At 41.0% G+C, this 21,674-nt stretch overlaps 1 protein-coding gene across 1 annotated transcript in view; it reads right to left on the bottom strand.

Annotated features, from left to right (window-relative positions):
- Nucleotides 1-21,674, bottom strand: part of slit3 (slit homolog 3) — a 220,386-nt gene that overhangs the window by 10,511 nt on the left and 188,201 nt on the right. The window contains exons 23-33 of the mRNA XM_084549682.1: nucleotides 21,311-21,382; nucleotides 18,275-18,346; nucleotides 18,096-18,178; nucleotides 17,897-17,977; nucleotides 16,836-16,960; nucleotides 13,646-13,743; nucleotides 9,811-9,950; nucleotides 7,494-7,587; nucleotides 6,748-6,885; nucleotides 6,000-6,240; nucleotides 4,241-4,371 (exon numbers count right to left, since the gene is read on the bottom strand). Of these exons, the coding sequence (XP_084405808.1) occupies nucleotides 4,241-4,371; nucleotides 6,000-6,240; nucleotides 6,748-6,885; nucleotides 7,494-7,587; nucleotides 9,811-9,950; nucleotides 13,646-13,743; nucleotides 16,836-16,960; nucleotides 17,897-17,977; nucleotides 18,096-18,178; nucleotides 18,275-18,346; nucleotides 21,311-21,382 (1,275 nt within the window). The remainder of the gene's footprint in view (nucleotides 1-4,240; nucleotides 4,372-5,999; nucleotides 6,241-6,747; nucleotides 6,886-7,493; nucleotides 7,588-9,810; nucleotides 9,951-13,645; nucleotides 13,744-16,835; nucleotides 16,961-17,896; nucleotides 17,978-18,095; nucleotides 18,179-18,274; nucleotides 18,347-21,310; nucleotides 21,383-21,674) is intronic.

Here is a 21,674-nt window from a genome sequence, read left to right as displayed (position 1 = left end):
AGTGATGGGAGGGTGTTCAGCCTTAGAATCAGCCTTTGGATTGGCGCTACCTGGAAGGATTGTCTCCTTCCAAATAGCTAATGCTAAATAGAGACCGTGTTTACAGTGAACTTAACATTATGCTCAGATGTGACTTTTCCTTTCTCTGTTTCAATTTTAATCTTTCAGTTTTCATATTTCGTGGCTATGTCCATGTTCCCTTGTTAGGTTCCCTTGTCTATTTTTGTGCCTCTCAGTTTAACACTTTACACATCTCTCCTTCAATCTTCTCCTCCTGAACTTCTGTAGACTTTCTCCATCCTTCTCCTCTCTCTTCATCTGTCTCTCCTTTACGCTCCTCCACCTCTCCCAGTCTTTCTTGCACTGTGTCTGTCTGTCTTCCTCCCAGGCGTGGCCCATGTCAAGTTAACAAGATCAGACAAGGATAATTCCCTGACTCAGTCTGTGGTTTACTTTTCCCCTCTGCTCCTACCCCTCTTTCACTCTATCCCTCTGTCATCCCTCAGTCTTTTCTCATCCATCCTACCGTTCAACCGTGTTCACGTTTTTTTTTTTGTTTCTTTTTGACTGCCTCTATCCATCTGTTTTACTCCTTCTGTTTTCTTCGTTTGGCGGGCAATGTATCCTACTCAGTTGTCTATTTATTGTTTTGTCTGGTATTTCATACATGCCTTCCGTCCAGCACGAGTCCACGCATCTTTCTTTCTGTGTCTTTCCTAATAGTTAATCAATCTTTTTCTGTGACTCCCTAACTGTCCCCTTCTCTCTCTCTCTTCCTCGACCCTTTCAACCCTGCCTCCATCCCACCCCATCTGTGCCAGTGCCTAATTAGATTCAACCCATCATTTCCATTCTTTCATTCGATCCTTCCGCCCTCTCTAATGATCCCTCCCTCTTTTCTTTTTGCCTTTCCCAGTGCGTCATGCATTGTGAGCATACACTGCAGTCTACTTAAGGACATATTTTGGATATTTAACTCCTACGCATTAATCCACCAAACCAATACTGGAAACCAGTCTTACTCATGTTAAGAAATAGAACATATCCACAGAAATGGCAAGACTTCAAAATTCTACCACAAACTGGACACACTTTCCGGGATAGAAAGTTGTTTTTATTACCAATAAAGTGTGTTTCTACCCAGATGACCTCATAACATACATCTGCCCTGCTGATGTCTCCCCTGGCTCAGAGTCTCGCCCAGCTCCAGGGCTGCATCTTTATAGCTCTAAAGCTTGGATGAGGCTAAGAAAAAAAAAAGCGTTTCACCTACATGATTCAGTATGTCACATTATTATTCTAATTCACTTGTTTGTATGCAGCACTTTATCAAAGGTCACTGAAGACAGAATACAGGGGCCATGCGCATTAACACAATGCTAAAATACACAAAATAATCTCTAAACATGGAGGCAGATGCACTCAACCTAATTTTAAAATCTCTCCTTTCTATCAGGACATGGAGTAGACAAGGCCTAACACTGGTTTAGCAAAGTTCTCTCAGTAACTGAGGCCATCCTGGCCTGAGTACAGCAGAATCTCAAAGCCTAAATGATAACTTATGGCACAACCTTTTTTTTCTGAATACAACAAGCCTATGAGGGTTTAAGTGTGTCATATTTTAAATATCTCATGGAGACTTAATCTTTCCCTTGAACTGTGGCGGCAATTTTTTTCTTACAGGGTGTCAAGTTGACGCATGTGACGTGATGTCTTAATCCTAAAGTCAAATTAATTATAACCGGCTGCATTTTATTAGAAGCAGTAAGACCACCTGGACCTTCACCTTGTTTGACGATCACGTCTCTATCCACTGAGACAACAGAACAGAGAAGAAGAGACGAGAACCATAAAGCAAGATGTTAAAAAATTTACAGATAGAACAAAGATGTAGGGTGAACGAGAAAACATTGCTCTCTCTCTTTTGTTTCTCTTTTTCTTCACTTTTTCCCCAAGCATCCCTCCATCCTCATTGATTCCTTCATTTATACTAACATCTGTTTCTCTGAGTGTTCAGATCACTAAAAAATGGTCGAAAAACATTTACATAACACCATACGATTCATTTATTTTCCATAATTTGGTATAGTTACCATAAAAATTAGACTGGTCAGTATGATCTGTAGCCTCTGTCTCACAGCAGTGGCATTCCTGGCGCTGGTGTTATTCATAATTAAGTCAACATTTCCCCTGAACATGGACGTTTCCTGCTGTAATTATTATTATTTTTTTCTACTCAGTTTTTTGTTCCATGCCATACTAGATTACATGTTGGAAATCATTTTTCCATCTGTCTCAAACACCTTTAATTAATTAAATGATCCACTTAAAGAAATTCTGGAAACTTTAGCTGTACTGTATTTGGACTGGCAGAGCGATGTCCTCGTCCTGACCTGGGCAACAAAAAAGTCTCTTGAAGGGATGCAGTAATACAGATCTCAATTAGGCTTCCCTCCAATGTACCCATGTTGCTTGCCTGGTGGCCGCTCATCAGAATCAGAATCAGAATCAGAATACTTTATTAATCCTTCAAGGAAATTGTTTAATCATAGACTTCTGGATTTTGGTTTTATACGCATGATGTGGTAATGAAATATTGGTGTTCCATGCATGCACTGTTGTTGCTTGCTTGCGTTACAAACTAAATATCCCTTGAGACAGCATGGTATTCAGTCTTAGATTACATATCCCACTCACATCTCTTGCCCTCTTTCTTCATGCTACAGACATAGTAGAGAGAGGCACAGACAGAATCGATAGGAGTCAATCAGCAGCAGACAAAGATTGACATCATCTCTCTCTCTCTCTTTCTCGCTCTTCCTCTCTTCATTCCATATGTCTCTCTCTTTGTCATACATATTCCTGTCTTTTTACTTCTTTAGATTCTCCAGTTCAGTCAATTTTGTGCACTCCTCCATAATGGCGGGAACTGAGACATATGTCTGTGGAGGTTGTCAGTCATCCAGGTCATGGTATATCCAAAGTAGCTTCTTCAGTTCTAAAGAAGCTACTCGGATGAGTGGTGAAACGTCTTCTCAAAAAACTCTACAAGTCCAGTTGCCTTTTTTAAAAAGCATTTTTGGGGGGAACTGAGAAAGTCAATGGAGGATCAAATTAAAATTCCATACAGACTGAATTACACAGTATGTCCATGCTGATTTGCTGTGTATGTGTATTGTTTCTGAATCCTCAATTTACTAGTTTTGAACTATTTTATGACAGCCATATTTGTTCAGTTTGTTAACTGAGGTCTGTAGTAAAACAAAACATTGCCTAACTTGCTTCTAGATTGTATAGATTGTATTGCATTATTATACACATTCTGTAACATTGCTTATTTGAACTTGTTTGTTTAGTGATTGTGGTTACAAGTTGTGTCTCTACACTTATTCTTCACTCATTGATTCACTTCTTACATGTGAATCGATGATTAGATTTTGACTTAATCATCTGCATGCAGTCTATGTATTTAGCATATGTACCTGCGTTTGTCACTCTTGTTTATTTGTAATGCAACCGACTGTAGTATCCCTCCATGTGCTGCATAAACCCCCCCAGACGGTTTGTCCTGTATGTAACTGCTGAAAAAATTATCATATTGTTTTGCCAGAATACCATTTCTGTTTCCACAGTTTACCGTGGCATATCCAATCCTATGAAACTGTGAATGTGGTTCATTATAGGATGTCTAAAGTTTACACTGACTAAACCACTGAATGAGTGCCTTTATTTCCACTGTTTGAAGTTTTACCTTGAGCAACTTTTGGTGCACTTAGCTCAGGGACATGGCTGACCAGTCGGGACTAAAGAGGAATTTTTCTAAGGTTCACTTTTGTTTATAGAGGAAAGAGCTCTGCTGTGGATCTGGTACTATGTGTGTGTGGGAGTAACAATTTGCCAGTGTGTGTGCACATTGCCAAATCAACACCTGCTGCAAAGTCCTCGGATCGCTGAAAGCTCCGGTTGCTGGTGTGTGTGTACTATGTCTTTCTTCAGTGCGTACAAATAAGCCATTCAAAGCCTACTGTATGTCTATGTGAGTGAATGAATGTGTTTGCTTTCTGTAACCTTATATTGAATAAATGCAGTGCATAATATAGCTTATTTGTACTTAAATGAGTTAAGACTGATGAAGATTCTCTTTTACTTACAAAGTACATAAACCATGTTTAAATAGAGTGAATGAACAAGGCAAATCAAGAAAATGAGGGCGCTCTGTTCTCTGTTGTGTGTGGCCTACCTGTACACGGTGGTTGGTGGGTAGTTGGCAATGTCGTAAATGAGCCGTATGTGTCCTTGATAAAGCTCCAGCGCCAGGGGGTCGTGGTCCTCCTTGTACAGCAAAATACCGTTGTCTTTATCCGTAGCTACCTGTAGAGACAAAAAAGTGGGACACCAATGGTTCATAATTCATCAAGGAAATTAGCAGAACTAAATGACATCTTATCAAGAACTCTGAAAGGCCACAGCCTGTGACATATTATTGTAATTCCAATAATGTTCCTTTTGTTTAATTATACCAATTTAACCAGTTGCATTTGTTGTTCACAAATTAAGATGTCAAGCTTTATTTTAGCAGAGTTTGGGGTCATAAAATTACATGATCAAATCTTGTTGTAAATATATTTTTTAGAGCACTGACTACAGTAGTGTGTTAATAATCGGAGCTGTGGTAACCCTTCCACAAACACTCCTTCTTTAATAACTTTTCTCAGCACTAAATAGTTACTGAGTAGAGATATTGCACATTTGACCATTTCTGCATTTAAATGTATTTATTTTTTAAATAAAAGTTTGGAAATACAGTGATATGATTTTGTAACTACTGTGTTCCTCTTTACCAGAGGTAAAATCTATACAATTTTAGGATCATATTTCTGAGTACAGGAAGAGCACCTAATGGAACTGAGACAGTGTTCAGCTTTGGTCGAGATTACAAATGTTGATATATACATCTAAATCTCAGCTGAAGATGATAAGACATTTAACCAAACTGCTAAAGATTTGAAGGAAAATGAGAAAAGAAATAATTAAATTCCCCCACACGTTTCTAAACAAGGTGACTCTCGCCTCGTTCTCTCAGACACACACTTGACATGTCACACTTGCTCGCGTGCACTGCTAAGCGCTAACTAACTAGCGAGTGGAAATGGGGCCACGGGGCCAAGCACTTAACACTCTGGCGTCAATGGAGCATAGCCAAGTCAACACCTGCTAACAAGCTGCTGGAAAAACGAGAGGCAGGCTAAGAAGAGAAACAGAGGGAGAGATGTAGTGACAGAAGTGGGTGAAAAGAGCAGTAGGTGGAAGACTGGAAGAAACGAGAGAAACGAAGAGAAAGAGAAAAAGCGTACAATGATTTATGAAGTGCTGTGGCTCCTTTTTTTATTTTCTCTCTCTTGCCTCTGAGTCAGGGCCTCTTGGTAGAGTTTTAACAGCCTTGGCTCTGACTTTGAAAGCTCCTGGCAAGAGCACAGAAGCACACTCACTTCGTGCGCATGCACATACACACACGTGGATCCAAACAGGTGGTAAATATCAATTAGACCGCTCTCCTTTTCTTGTTTCTCTTTCCTCTACTTATATTCAGATTCCCAAAAAAGGAGAAAAAAACATCTCTCTTAGGGTATGACTCTCAGGTGTCCGAAGTGTATGGCCTGGATGAATGAGCAAGTGTGTGTGCACAGTGTGCCGTGGAAACAGAGGGTGTAGCAGATGTTTGCTTAGCTTCGTCGGCACTAAGTTGTGCAACTCTATAGGTTTGATATGAACGACTCCCGGCTCTGCTTCAAGCAGTGCAAAAATGTTTTCCAAGAAGAATATGGTTTCTGCACTTTCAACACTGTAGTGTTTTTTTATTCTCAAGCAAAGCAGCATATTAAAGAGATTTATCGATTTTAAAGTTCATTTCACAATAAGAACTTTCATCTAAATATCTGTTGACCACTGTATTTCTACACAAACTCACTTGAGGGACAGAGGTCAAAGTTCAATCCTACCTGCAATGAAATATGAGCAGTTGGACGAAGCTTTGCGCCTGGCAGCTCCATGTACGCATCCCGACCCAGGAAGTGAACAGTGATCATTTTGTCACATTTGTTGCCATAGAAACCAGGCATGCAACGACAGATGGGCTCCCCAGCAACCACCAGGCACTGGGCGCCATTCTGGCAATCGGATTGGTCGCAGGGGCTCGTCTGCAGCAAGATCATTGGAGGAGGGTTCTCGCAGAACAGCCCACTGAGGGAGGAGGAGATTAAACACAAGATAATTTATTTGTAGAACTTTAATGAGGTGAGTGGTGGTGTCTGTAACCCCTGATAAAAGTTGTTCAGTAATCCTTGCTTTACATTTGAAGATACTAGGTAATGTTAGATAATATTAGATAATATTCCTGAAGGGAATTGACGGATTGTATCAGCATGACATTGTAAACAGATTCTCTTCATGGTTCCCTTTAAACCATAAACTAGGTTTCTTTCTGTCTCCTGCATACCTATGACTCCATTTCTCTCTTTTTCCTTTCCGCCCCTTGTGATGAATTTGTTTCTATTTTGCCAACAGTCTCTGCTATAATTAACCACATGGAGCTGCATCTGCTGCACACGCGCGCACAAACGCACACATGCAGACAGTGGGTCGACACAGTCAAGTGTCTGATTATGAGCTGCCATCTGCATCTCCTCCCAGTCTGGCTCTGCAGGGTTTAGCTGTGTTTTGCGTCTGATTTGTTTCCATGACTCTCACCTGAAACCCTCTTTGCAGACGCAGGTATAGCCGTTGACAGCGTCCACACACTCCGCTCCGTGCTGACACTTATTCTCCAGACAGTCATTATAGTCCTGCTCACAGTGTTGGCCCACATAGCCCGGTAAGCACTCACACCTAGAGTGACATAGGAATAAAGATATGATTACTGTGCGTACCTCATGATTACTTATATATTTTACTGCACAAAGGGGTGACGGATTGAGGCTTTTATATAGTAACAAGAACAGCAATTTTCTGACCGAGCTCCTTACAGATAAGCTCAATTGTGAATGTATAGATAAAACAGATTTTCTTAATAGTTCCACATTTCAACAGACCAACGAGTTCTTGGATTGTGGGTTTCACTTGAGTAGACAATGAAGCAAATGATCAATTACAACATATTTAAGGGAAAATTATAGCTATATAACACGGTCATTCCTTTCTGTGGGCTGCTGTGCATCAATATATGTGCTTAGATCATCTACTGTATGCCCAAAGACACAAATGGATGTAGCTTATCTAAAACCTCTCTGATAGCATAGTGTTAGAGAATGTATATAATGACCTATGAAAAGCTTTACTATGATTTCGTCCAAGGACTAAAAATCAAAAGCCCAAACATTGGGAGGCGATGGAGCGTACTGTAAGTTGGTTTTCATGCAGTATCAGGGTGGGTGACGTCTACAGGCACGTGACTCTAACTCTCTTGGGTACCAACCTTCCACGAGGTTGACACTTACCTGTAACTCCTGCCGACATGAATGCACTTTGAGTCGTGCTGGCACGGGTCAAAACCACTGAGACAAGGGTCAACCACCTCCTCACACAGGTCACCTGGTCACAAAGAAAGAGATCATTATTATTATTATTATTATTTAGAAATTAAATAAGCTTGCATGTAAGGCTAAAGCAACAGGTGTATGCATATGGGCGAATTGCAGAATCACAACATAAGCGTTTTGAGTATTTTATTAAAAAGAAAGAATGGAAATGAGGGCTGTGGTGAGGGCGGTCTAACCTTGCACACTTTGTCAGTTTCAAAATGGCAGTCAGAGGAAAGAAAAAAGCAAACTTATTTGGAAAAAGATAACCTCTGCATGTTTATATCTTGTTCAAGCCCTCCAGAAGTCCTCACAAAAATATATACGGAAAAACCGGATCAGCTTTTTCTCAGAGCTGACGGAGAGGTGGGTTAATAGGCTGTGTAACAGTGGTAGCAGTCTAAAGAAGTACACACACACACCCCTACACTCTCAAAGGGTGAGGAGGGTTAACAGCGTGTGTAAGATCAGTAGCTGAAGTTGGTCATAAGGAGGAAGAGGGGATTGAGAAAGGTCAAGCACATTTCCATCATTCTCTGCCTGCTTTAATCTAATCCTGTTGCCTTGTTGCCTTACTCCCACCCTGTCTGTCTCCTACACCCTCTCACTTATGGAAGCATGTTGTTTGGGTCTACTACGGCAACCACTGCTGATTTTTTTGACCTGCATGTCGAAAACAGTGAGCAGCGGAAAGTAAATTTAAATTGTCTCATCTTAGAGCTCCCTTAGCAGACTAATTCACACTTCAGACACTTAGTTAAAGATGCCAACATTAATTTATCAGTGTGAAATAGAAGAAGATACCGCTGAATAATTATCACACACAAATGAGGTAGAGTTACTGAAGAAAATAAACATGTTGGACATGAGTTACTCAGTGTCTTTTCAGTTGTAACACAATTTTAGCTGGAGGTCACTCTGTGAAACAGGATCAGTGTCCCCTATTTGAGCAACACCTGACAACACATGAACCTGCAGTCATTTTTGTTTTCCATCAAACGAAACTAGCAAGAGACTGATTAAATAATGCCGAAGTGCTAGCCACGACACATTTGAGATTTGCAGTGTAGGGGAAGAGGTCAATTTTAGCAGATAAATAAAGACACAAAATACAAAGCTGTGTAGCTTAGTAATTCACACCACTGCTGAGAAACGAAATCTATTTTAGATCCAGAGCAACATTTCTGAACAAAAGAAAAAAAAGGTTAGATTGTCAGAAAATGTACTGATGATCAGTCTCCTTGTGACCTCCTGGCCTTTTCCTTTATTGCCATTGTGAGACCAAAACATTGAAGTTGCACACAAGAGACGTTTCTAGTAATTGAAAATCCAGTTTGACATTTAATTTGTTGAGCCCAGTGTAGAAACCTTAAATCAACTCTTAGGAAGCTCTTGGGACATTAAATCAGGATTTTTTCGCTCTTGGGCGAAAATATGACACGACAGTCCTGGTTGCTGAGTTTGGAGAAAGCAGAGTAACTAGCGTAGGGCCGTCCTCTTAATGTGACACCTGATGATTATACCGCGGTTCACTGAGCTGGGCGCAGGTTCAGAGCCAAAGGAAACAGCTGTGTGCCTTTGTGTGTGTGGGCAACAGCTGTATGTGGTAAGGTGGCTGGCAGTGTGTGAGGATTCTCAATGCCAACAACGATAATGACGGGGTGCGAGTGCTTGTGTGTGTGTGTGTGTGTGTGTGTGTGTGTGTGTGTGTGTGTGTTGAGTGAGAGTGAAAGGGGACCCAATGCGCCTGGGTGTGGGTGTTTGTGTCTTAGAGGGCACTGTCACAGACAGAAAAACTTAACTTCCCAGTCAGCAGTTTGGCTTCACTTTTCTGGACTCTCCCTTTCTCTCCCTCCCTCTCTTGTGCCACTGCTATTTAAACCTCCTACAGGAACTGTTTCAGGTCACTGCAGAGAGGATGTCCATTACTAACTTACATTAGTTTGTGTGTGTGTGTGTGTGTGTGTAGTAGTAGCAATGGAAGGACTCTGTGACACCCCACCCCCTCCCTCAGCCTCCAAGGGTAAACGTCTGGATTCATTCATTCGTTCATTTTCTGTAACCGCTTGTCCTGTGAATGGCTGCGGGAGGGCTGGAGCCTACCCCAGTTGTCATCGGGCGAGAGCCTGGCTACACCCTGGAAAGGTCGCCAGTCTATCGCGGGGCCCGACGACTGGATTGACTTCAGGAATAGAAACAGTAGAGAAATAGATAATGTCCGCTGGTGTGTGTCTACCTGCGTAGTTGGGTGGACAAATGCAGGTGTAGTTATTGACTCCATCAATGCAGGTGGAGTTGTTCTCACAGTCGTTGTCTTCACAGTCATCTGGGTTTATCTCACAACGCTGGCCTTCGAAACCTGGCGGACACACACAGCTACACACACAAACACACACAAAATGCGCATTATTACACGATAACTGGACCAGATCTGAGCATACGCTCCTTCTGCACAACTTGATATAAAATCAATCAGCCAGATCAATCCGCTACTCGACTTCAGTTCCCCTTAAATTCTCCTATAAGAGAGGGCTTTAAACAAAAACTATTTCATCTGTATTCTAGTAGGTTTTCTTCCATCCACTTCTGGATCTTACACATCATTGGAGCCACAGCATATCTAAATTTAGTGGAAGCCATTTCATGCCTCATTTTATAGTTGAAATTAACTTTTAACATGGCTGTTCAAAGTTTAAACTCTACCTGCGTCACACTAACCCTTCCTGATGTTCTTCTGCTCTAAAATTTGGAGAAAATCAGGTCTATCTTTTAAATGCCATCCTTTCATTGATGTAATCTTTGTCTTTCCTTTTGGGGACATTTCATTAATAAATATCAAAGGTCTCAATTCCTCCAGCTTCCCCCTATCATAAGGCTGACGAAAAAAGTTTCAAAACAAAACACCCACCTCAACATGAAATAGAAATCCTGATTCAAACTTAGTTTGATGCCACTATAGTTGGACACTGTCCACCTGGACCACTCAAAGGAATTATCAAAGCCTCCTCGCCTCCTCCTCCTCCTCCTCTTCTTTCCCTCTATTCCCTCTCCCACCACCCCGATTCATTTGGCCCTCCCCGTTTCTCATCAGCCCTTGATCTCTTCCTTCTTTCCACCCTTTATATCTCAGTAAGGTTTACTCCTTGTAATAGATCACAAACAGAAATGCTACCTTTAGGGGAAGATCAGTCCACCACACACACACTCACACACAAAAACATACAAAGTTTGATAAATGTGACCACAGCTGTGTACAGCAATTTGCCCTCTCTCATGCCTCTCTCTTGTTGTGTTATACTCCTACACATCGTCGAGTCGAGATACTTTTCTTGGATGAAAATAATTTAACAGCAAGGTCACCCTAGCACACTGAGCAGGGTGAAAGTTGCTTCAGCACAAGTGGTTTACAATTATGAGCCCACACAGACACACTTAGCCTTATTTGCACCTGGAAAACTTACTCTGCCGTTTGTAGTTTTGTTTTTTTCATTTATTTCATTTCACTATCACATCTAACGTTGGTGCCTCACAGGCGTTTCTCACGCTGGCACTTATCTTCCTCATTCTCTCTTCCCACAACATATATCACAGTCAGTGATAGTGCCCCTGCCCTGTCTGCCTGTCTGCCAGAGTAGAAAAATCTTCTCTTAAAGCTGCAATAATCATTTTTTGACCGCTAGGAAGCGGGTCAACTCCAAAACAACTTCAATACCTGAGATACAAGGACCTTATAAAGTTCTTGTTGCTAACTGGAGTCAAGTTTTGGACAACACTAGACTACAAACAGTTAAAAACAACATATGTTGGTGCATTGATAGTCAGAAGTCTGGTACCACGAGAGACCCTTTCCTTTAATTTAAATTGTAATAACAATCGCGGTTACTGCTAAATGCTCATCAATCAGTCATCCAATCAGATACTGAATCAAAATATTGTTTGTAGATAACAAGCAGTCATTCTTGTAACATCTGCCGGTAAAGGAAAGGCGAAAGGAAAAGAAGACGTGTTCCCACGAGAAACACAAGAAAAGAAAGACAAAAGAGAAAAGCACTGCAGGCAATGGCAGGGTCAGAGAGCACTGTTTCACCAATCAAACTGCACTCTTGACATTTAAATTATATACTTTGACAAATGGGTTCCTGCTAAGAGCCAAGGCTAATTGGACTTATTGAATATCCCAAACTGATTATGTAACATGTTAAAATGTCAAAGGGGCCAGGTCCCCCTCTCTTTCTGTCATTCCCTCCCGCTTTCTGTGTCTCTCTCAGAGGGCAAAAGTATCTACCTGCATTGGTATTACCATTAAGAGAAGATCTGTAAAGGGTAAAGAGACCCCTAATAGCATTACCACGCAGGACGTTAAAGGCCAGACGCATATCAAAGCCCTCAAAAGGGCAAAGGCCTTGTTAAGGGGGTCGAGGGGGAGACAAATCTGGTAGACAGATATTTATGACAATTGTTTCAATTACTGTCGCTGTTTGTCACGGGCCTCAAACAAAAGGGGGCTTTTTGGAGTGACACTGATTGCATGGGCAGGCACGATGAAGAATGCCCTTGCACAAACAGATATACAGTATGTACTAGTATGGTCAGCCAACTAGCAAGGCTTTCTCCTGGGCTCTACAAAGACGTTTAAAGAGTGCAAAATGTGTCATATATCATGTATTTGATGTGGTTTGGTTCAATTTAAAGGCTAAAGGGCTTATTAAAAATGCACCACATTAGAAATTATTTATCCCATTTCCTAGCAACTGTTGACAATTTCAATTGCTTTTGGTCTGTGGTTTAGTAATATTTAGTTCCTTTGCACATCTTTGCACAAATATAACTCTTGACCCACTTGCTGTAGTTTCTTAGTCCAAATGGGATAAGTAAGGGGAAGCTAGAAATGGGGTAAAACAGTGTTTAATAAATTAGTTCAAGGTCAGAAATGTATGCAATTTTACTTTTAAACAGTTAAAGGTTTTACTATATTTCAAGATTCCATATTATGCAGAATGCAGGAGTAAGCAAGAGGTTTGAAACCCTGAATGTGCATGAATGGGAAAGCGAAAGATAGATGCTCTACTGTCTACTCCCTCAACAACTGCCACTGAGAGGCCCTTGACCCCGAATGTCTCTACAGAAGCTGCTCTGCAGCCAGGAGTCAAGCACTGTGATTGTGTTGGGCAGCTCCCAGGTGTAAATGTGTGAAACTGCATGAATGTAAAACGGGAACATTCGTTGATAAGAGCTTGCACATGGCATATTTCTTTGGGTGAGCATAGATGTCGTTCAGAGATGAGTAGATTATTTGTTCATATAATGAAAAACAAGTAAAAGCTGAAATAACAATATACATATTACTTATTCAGTTTGAAGGTGCATCACAAAAATTTAAAAATCTCAAGTCAAATGCAGATAAACCCAATAAGTTTTTTCAATATTTGTGCAGTGTTGTGTTGTGCAGTTGTGCAAACCTAGCAGGGACACACTGACATACACAATGTTTAAAACATCCCTTCAAGCAGCTGAGGAGATGAGTGAAAGAGCACAAGGATTTAATGAGCAACCAGAGTGGGGTTTCCTCTTTTGAAAAGTCCCCTCTCTTCCTGTCTAATCCCCACCCGACAACACACACAGGCAGGAAAACACATCATAAGGTCAAAGTAAGCTGTTATCTTGGGTAATGCATAGTCCAGTGAAGCAAAACTGTCCACTCTAATCACACTGTCTATATTTCTGGGGTCTGAGTAAAGTTAATTTTCCCTTTAGATGAGAATACAGGGTGTGTTTTTAAAATGTCTCCACTAGTAGAGAGGCTGTTGGGTAGAGAGGCCAATGAGATTTCACCCACAGACCAAATGGATTCCTGAAGGACTCTTTTGAAGTGCCTCTTTTTGTTTTATTCCTCTCAGTCATCTACATGCAGTACAAAAGCTAAATAATTGCTGTATTGCTGGTTTCAAGTAAAAAAAGAAAAGAAAATATACCTACACTGAAACAATGCAATCCATTTTCAGTGACATACGTCTAGGTAAAAAACCCTAACTTTTCTATGATAGATTAGTTGTTAATAGATATTGTTGTACCTATAGTGGTCTCCATGGCCATGCTGAATGTGACAGGTCCCTCCATTAGAACAGGGGAAGCTAATACAGGCATTGATGGGTATTTCACAGTCTTGGCCCTGGAGAAGACGAGAAAACAAGGAGAGGAAAACAAGTTAATATTGAATATTTTATATTGGTCTGGCAGAGAGAGTTTCAACATTCAAACAACGGGCAGCTGGATGGGGTTTTGAGGATTTTTAAGGTCATCTGTGAAGGCAGATTTATGGCACCGCACATTTGTCTGTTTGCATAGCTCTCTGTCTACACAGAGTGAAGAATCATGGGAATGCATCCAACGCTGAGCCTATGGAGATGCTGTAGGGCATTTATCAATATGAGTTCTTGTCTGTACTTGTGTTCTTGTGGACTTATGAAACATAATCAACCAATTGAGAGTACGGCTCTGATGTGTACTTGCTCTGTCATCAAGTACGCTGCTGTTCCAATTCCAAAATGACTGTCCTGTGTCGTCCTGTCCTCCCGAGTCCGTACATCAGCATCAGATTTGTCAAGTCCAAGTGCAAACAACCAGGTACACAAGTCCAAAGTTCTCATACTTGGTATTGATAAATGCCCCTTATGTGTGGTGCTTCACCAAGTGCCCCTGGGAGATGACACTATGCGTAGGTCGAATGCCGATTGGTTCAAAGATTTCTGTGACGGGGGGGCAAAAGGACCAACAACAGCAAAATACAGGACAAAAGCATCCTCCATTTCCGGTTGTTCTCCCTGTAATTTATGATACTAGCATCACGTGTCTTCAGGCTCACGAGTGACCCTAACAACTGTTAACAACCTCACAAGACTTTAAATGCCACCAATCAGTTTGAACAGAAGAAGCTCAAGCAAATATTGTTTCTAGCTTCTTTAGCACACAGCTATATTGTACAATGACCTGGATGACGGAGAGAGCATAACCTTTATGAAGAAGCAAAACTGGCTCTTTCCTCCATTATGTGAAGTTCAGAAAGTTACTATTTATTTGTGGACTCGTAATTTGCATTTTTAGGACCGCAGACTTTTGAATATTTTAGGTGAAAGAAAATAGCCTGCAGAGAGGCTAGAGACGGAGGGTTGAAAATATCTATTTTGGCAGTTTCATTTGAGAATACAGCTATTTCCTAACCAACCACTCAACTTCCACACTGAACTCTGTTGTCCTTTCTTTGTTGTTCAATTGTTGCTTTTCTTTCCGTTTCTTGAACAAACATCCAAACCATTTTCAGCAACACACATGTGCATATCCACAAATGTACACACACAATAAACAAATGCATGGAGAGTTTATTTTAATTCTACAGTTCACTGGTTTTCCCCACAGACACTTGTTTTGTGAATAAACAGCTTTCACTGTATCATGTATCAGAACAGTACACTCACATCCAGCCCTGTGGCTGTGGTTTTCATTTCAAACCTTTGGCCGCCAACACACCCACTTCCTCTGATCAAAGCCGAGAAGAGGACGTTTCTTCTTTTTCAGTCTCCATCCATCTTCATTATTTCCTTTTCTTTTTTTTAATCAACGTAGCTCTTTGTTTATGTTTTGTTTCACTCTCCCCTTCCCTCCTCTTTTTTTTTTCAATGTTTTTCTCTTCATATCTCCCGCTGTCCCACCTCTCTTACCTTGTTCCCTGTAGTTAAATTTTAAATTTGTCTCACTCCTTCCCCTCTTTCCTCCCTCTCTCTCTTTCTTTGCAACCCTTTTGTTCCTTGCTCCTCGTTCTCTTATTCGTCTAACACATTTTAATTAACACCGTCCCAGTGGACCCCAGCACAGAGCGAAAAACATACACACAGACATGTACATGCACAGACACATACACACACACATACACACACACACACCAGCAGTCCCTGTTTCCCTGTCTGTGACCTTGGCAAGTGATGTTTTAATTAAAAGCAAGACTAAGGCTTTGTCCTCCCGTAAAAGCCCAAAGGTTATGGTGTGTGTCTTCTCATGAGACCTTAAGTGTATCTTTTAAGTGCTTGCACAAACAAACCCAGGCGCGCACGCATACATAAACAAAATCTCCTTCAGACGCTTGAACCCAGTGATTCCGATACACACGACTAAAGGATAATCTGGTGAGTACACTTGCACTACTGTGCAAACGCTTCAACCTCTAGAGATGTTTAGATTTGATCCATCTTACATTGCCATTACGGAGGTTTCTAATGGTGCATAGATTCATGCTGCAGCATAACAACAACCCCACTCTGACATGCAGTCGGAGCCATAAAGATCTATTCATGGCATTATTTTTGAAAGCTTCCTCACTTTAGCTGTGCACAGTACTGCAGTGCACACACTCACATATATTTCACAAGAATTGCCCTTTCAGTGGTAGATTGCCATGTCTTTTCCAATGCAGAGGTCTACAGTATAATGTACAGTGACGCATATAATACCCTTTCTCTTGATCCATCAGTACTTCAGCTGCTGTCATCACTTCTCTATTGATGAACAGGTAGATACATTATGCATACAAGGCTGAAACTAAGCCTGATAATACTGCTAATGGCACAGGCTTATGAAGCATGGATATCCAACCAAGATATCTTTCACACAAGAAGCAATTTCTAACATTTGTTGCTGCCACCGTGTCTGCTGAATTCTGAGTATTGAAACACAAAGGAACCACTAAATAATGTCAGTTAATTAACAGTGATGGAAGATGGTACTGGGAATCAGGACGTTGTCAGGGTTCAAGGACTGATCTCTACAGCTTCCACTTCCACTAAAATATATGATCATGTTTGATAAAGCAGTTTGGAAAAAAACTTTGCAATAAACAGCAGCGGTCATGGCAGATCCTCATAAATTTAACAACCGAGATTTACGATAAATAAAAGAGCTAACATAAATTTTCATGCGACCACAACGGAGAAGATGTATAGAGTTTAATCAGGCTTGGATGTTACAATGCCAACTGACCAAAAATGAAAATGCATTAAACTATTATTTGATGCATTAAAAAGAAAATATGGATTTGTTGATTGGAATTTCAGTGTAATGCATTTGATATTCAGCAAACTGCATTGTTTTTTAGATGAACTGAAAGCTAACTTCTACTCTAGACCATTAAACAGTTTGCCAAACCCAGCATGTTACCTCTGGCAACTGCTTCTACTTAAAAGTCTCTCCCTCTGCTGCTGTCAAGTATCTCACCTTGAATCCATATGGACAGGTGCAGTGGTAGGACCCGGCAGCATCAGAGACACAAGTACCATTGTTTTGGCAGGGTGCTGCAAGGCAGGGGGCACACTTTGACATCAGGCCGATATCCACTGGACCTATGAAAGATAACAGAAAAAGATGAGAGTAGAAAGAATGTAGAGGAAAGAATTGGTGACAACAGCAAAGGAGAAAGGAAGCAAAGGAAAGTGTCAAAGGCAAAGACATAGATATTTAGTCACACTGTGCTAAAAGGAGCTCCCGCAGACTTCATTTAATGGATGGTGTGCTAAGAAAACGCCTTACAGGATAAGAAAAGTAAGTGCTTAGGAGAGCAATAAATGTGATTTGTTTCAGAGGCTAGGGCATGTAGAAGCAAGAAGAGGAAGAGGAGATCTGATTCAATTTGATGATGTGAGGTAGCTCAATACTTCAGCACCTAGAGTAAAAGCCCACGTGTACAGTTCTTCGATCATACAAGCGCAGCGAGCAATGCTTGTGTGATGACATTTTATTCTTTGTGCATCAACAAAATTTCGTCTCTGTAAAAAACGCACTGTTTGAGTGTAATGCAATGGGGAGGAAGGGGATTTTTAGACTTCTATGAAAATAGGCAAACTTCTTAGAAACAGCACTTTTATCAATTACTGTCCAACTGATGCAGCAGGACAAAGACTTGATTGTCTGTCAAGTTTGCCTGACATCTTAAAGCAAATCACATCGAGACAATAATCAAATGATAACAAATACAGAGATGGCACTCTCACAAGAAAAGTCACTCTGACAAGTAAATCTTTTTAGAAGCTGCTGAGCTCATCTTCAAACCATCAGCAGCCCTCCTCACCTAAGAACCCTGTAACTTGGTTTACTTTCACATTCTGGAAAGAACTGTTCAGATGACCGAACTCTATGTTGCATACTAATCTGCCTAAATCCAAAGATTAATCAAGCAGTAAAGCAGCTCAATATTGATATGGACAAAAATCTGATTACACTATGGGTGGTGATAGTGAGACAAAAAGCTCAGTGAGCAGAATGAAGAGGGAAGTACTTACCTTTACACTGAAATCTGTTGAGTGGTGTGGTGAGGAGCAGTCTGTCAGCCATGTCAGGAGGTCCAGTGCAACGAGCAATGCCTAAAATCACAATTATTTCATTTTAATGTAGCATTTCTCTCACACGTAACATTAAATGTTTGCAAACACAGTTTGGTTGTAAATATTTTGACAGGATCTACTGATTGTAATTTCTTACCGGGCTCTTTAAAGCCAGCCTTGACCCATTGGGAGAGCCAACGCAGGTCACAGTTACAATACAAGGGGTTGGCACCAAGAGCCCTACAAGCACAAAAACACAGATATTTACAACTTTGATGTACACAATCAGAGGTGCCTGCACAGTGCAGACAAACAGAAACATGGCTGTGTACTTACAAGTGGGAAAGGGAGGTGAGGTGGTTGAAAGCTCCTTCTGGGATAGTTGAAAGGTCATTACCATGGAGAGTCCTAGGGAACAGAAATAGAGAACAAAACAAGACTGTGCATGAATATTAATCACAACAGTGACCTTGTTACATACTTTAAAGGATCACTATTTGACCCGTTGTTTATGTTACTGTGTAGTTAATTAATATGATTAGGTACTCTTCAGTCCAGGAAGCTATTGATGCTAATTCCTCATGTACTTAAACATTCTAAACTACAAATAATGCCACTAATATATCTAATACTGCGACAAGTTTATATCCACTGCTAGTTTAACCTGACCACTGACTGCTGTATATTTAGAACAAAGTCTTGTGAGTCAGTGTGCTATTGATTCATTTAACAATGAATATCTATACAAATCTACTGCACCAGATCCATCATATCAGAGCGAAATGAAAGTGACTGCCCTGTTGCCTAACACTTGATTTGGAGCAAGCTAATACACCAGTATAACCCAGACTAGCTGCACGCTGCTAAATTATTTAAATTTATTCGTGGTTCCTCAGCTGCAGACACCATCATCCCTTTATATAATGGAAAATAAATAAAATATTTATGAAAGAATAACACAAAATAAACAGAAAGCTTATTTTCATTGTTGGGCAATAAAGCTTGTTCTCATCTCTGAATGGAATATAAACTGTCTCATATGGTCATCTAGCAGACCAAGAGAGTGTGTGTGTGCATGCGTGTGTGTGAGTCTGTGAAAACCTCCAGTGTCACAGGGACAAACTGAAGGCAGTGATGTGTATTGGGGTGAGCATGTGTATTTTTGTTGAGTGCCTTTGGGTGTTCGCGCACGTGTTTGAGCACCAAGATGTGTGTGCGTGTCTGAAACTTTTGTCTCCACAGGCTCAGAGACTGTGGAGTGTGTGTGTCCTTTGTGTCTATCCGTTTGAGTGTGTTGCCTGCTGGATATAAGTTCACATTCCATTAGAGCGAAGGGCTGTGGCAGGGGACAGCTATCAAACCGCCACTATTGGAAAATGTGTGTGTGTGTGTGCGCGTGTGTTTGTGTGCATAATTCAGCGTGTGCATGTTCAGGCCCTGCCTGTACCAACGTGCATGCAAGTGTGTATGCATGTGTGTGTTTGCGTGTGTGTATTTTCTGATCTCACAAATTTTGTTTGTGTCTGTACTTAATGTCTTTAACTGTTTGTGTGCATCCGTGTGTGTGTTTGTGCGTTTATGTATGGTGGTCTAACAGCCCCCGCGCAAAGACTGGCCCAGAGGGGGTTGTGGGTAATGAGGAAGTGACAGTGATGGCTGCCTGGCAACCAGTTGCTATGCGGGGGCAGCGAGGGATCAGTCCCCACGGCAACATCAACTAAAATGAAAGGAGGGAAGGATGGAAGAATGAAAAAAAAGTGATCACTAAACTTCTGCAAGGTGAAAGCCTGACACGAGATACAGTCAGTATACAGAGAAAAGGCCAAAAACAAAGCTGATTGCTGAGGGTGAAACATTGACTTTCTCTGCCTGGACAAACAATATTTGCCAAAGTTACTACAGAGTATAATATATGGCATGAGCACCACATCTTTGATCATTTGATGACAGGGTTCTGGTTGAAAAGATCTCTAACTCCTTAATTTTTTAGCAAATAGTATTCTGAAAATTGTCAGCCTACCATTAAGATTATCTTTAAAAGTTTCATATTTTACCACTGTAACTCAAGCGAGCCCCTTTAGACAGGCTTTCTTTTATGACCATGTGTGGTATAGTCTTGCTTTAGAGAGTCAACTAAGCCGTAATCTCATTTGCTGAAAAATGAAGCCAACGTGGAAATGCCAAAAACTGCAATTCCTCAAATGGAGGAATTGGATAGCTCCAAAAGCGATTAACTCGCCATAGACCTCCATGTTAAAATGCCCAACTTTACAGCAGAAACAAAAAAAAAAAACATGCTTATAAGGTGGTACAAAGTCTTTGGTTTCCATAGCTAATATACTCATTTGCGACAAGTATTGTAGCGTCACTAAAGGCAGTATTGATTTTTATTTAAATCATCCATTTAAATTATATCAAGCCTTAGAGTTATACATAAATAAGGGAGTGGATACTTTGAAACAAAATCAGGTGGAATCAGGTGCTGGAGTTAACCACACTGACCTTCAATCTTCAGAAATCCAATGGGTAACATTATGGAGAGTTTGTCCATCTATGTATACACTCAATGGCATCAACAGCCAGAGCAACAAAACCTTTATGTCAGCGACCTCTGATGGATTTTTGTGGCTATGTTGCAAAGACCACTGTAAAGCTCGGTGTAGTGTTGAATTATTTAAATCTAATTTTCGTCAGAGAAGGAACCTCAATCAACTCCCTCATATTAGGTTAGAGATGCAAGTCTCAGACGTGAATATGGATGAAACACGTGGTGTCAGATTTGCTGTTTGGGTAACCGAACCTCTTAAAAGATGCTAGAAAGACGGTGAAATATCACCAATCAAAAGTAAATTCTTCTGAAAAAATAATGTGTTTATAACTTAGCATGTACCGAAGGTAAGCTGCTGTACGTGTATGAGAGGATGGTCAGGCAGCAATGTTCACGCGCACACTGTGCATGCGGATGCATGTGGGCTTTTGAGACAGAGGGTGGACAACCAAATGGATGACTGAGAGAAACAGAGGCTGAAGGTCGATTCATCAAACACAACATTGGGCGGAGAGAGAGGAAAGGAGGAGAGGATGGATGGAGGAGAGAGAGAGGGAGAGACACAGCGAAGGGACACAAGGCGAGGGGGAGGCCAGACCATGCAGATGGAGAGGGAGTATTAACAAAATGAGAGATTGTCTCTTTTATGGCTTTTAGTACCCTAAAACAACTGTGAGTCATTTTGCGACTGGGTCTTAACGTAGCACTTGGCCTGAAACCAGGGGAGTGATTAAACTTTGATTTAGCTCGGTAATATTACTAGCAAAGGCGACTGTTGAATATTGAATCCACTGCGGCACTTGAGGAAGAAGCTTGCTACTCACAGCAGGCGAAGTGACTTGAGCCCATCAAAGGCATGGACCGGTATGCAGCGAATCTGGTTGTAACTGAGGATGCTGGAAGACAAAGACACAAACAAGGTCACACAACTTAATCTCTGACTCTGGACGCCATTTTTCACAATACTACATAGTAATTTAAGATTATTCTCTCTTGTCTTTCAGACAACATCTTTGGTTACATAAAAATGAATCTATGAAGGGCTTTTACAAAAACTTACTGCAGAATCTGCAGCCAGTTTAGGGTAGACAAGAGAAAATTAACAAGGGAACAGCATTTCAAATGATAAAGTAAAAATAGATAGGACTAGAAAGAATTGCCAGAGGCAACCCCGTGGCTTTTGGAAAA

This window comes from Chelon labrosus (assembly GCF_963514085.1).
Source record: "Chelon labrosus genome assembly, chromosome: 8".
In the NCBI taxonomy this organism is placed as follows: Eukaryota; Metazoa; Chordata; class Actinopteri; order Mugiliformes; family Mugilidae; genus Chelon; species Chelon labrosus.
Note: the sequence above shows the minus strand (reverse complement) of the source record. Positions and strands in the feature narration are given on the sequence as shown.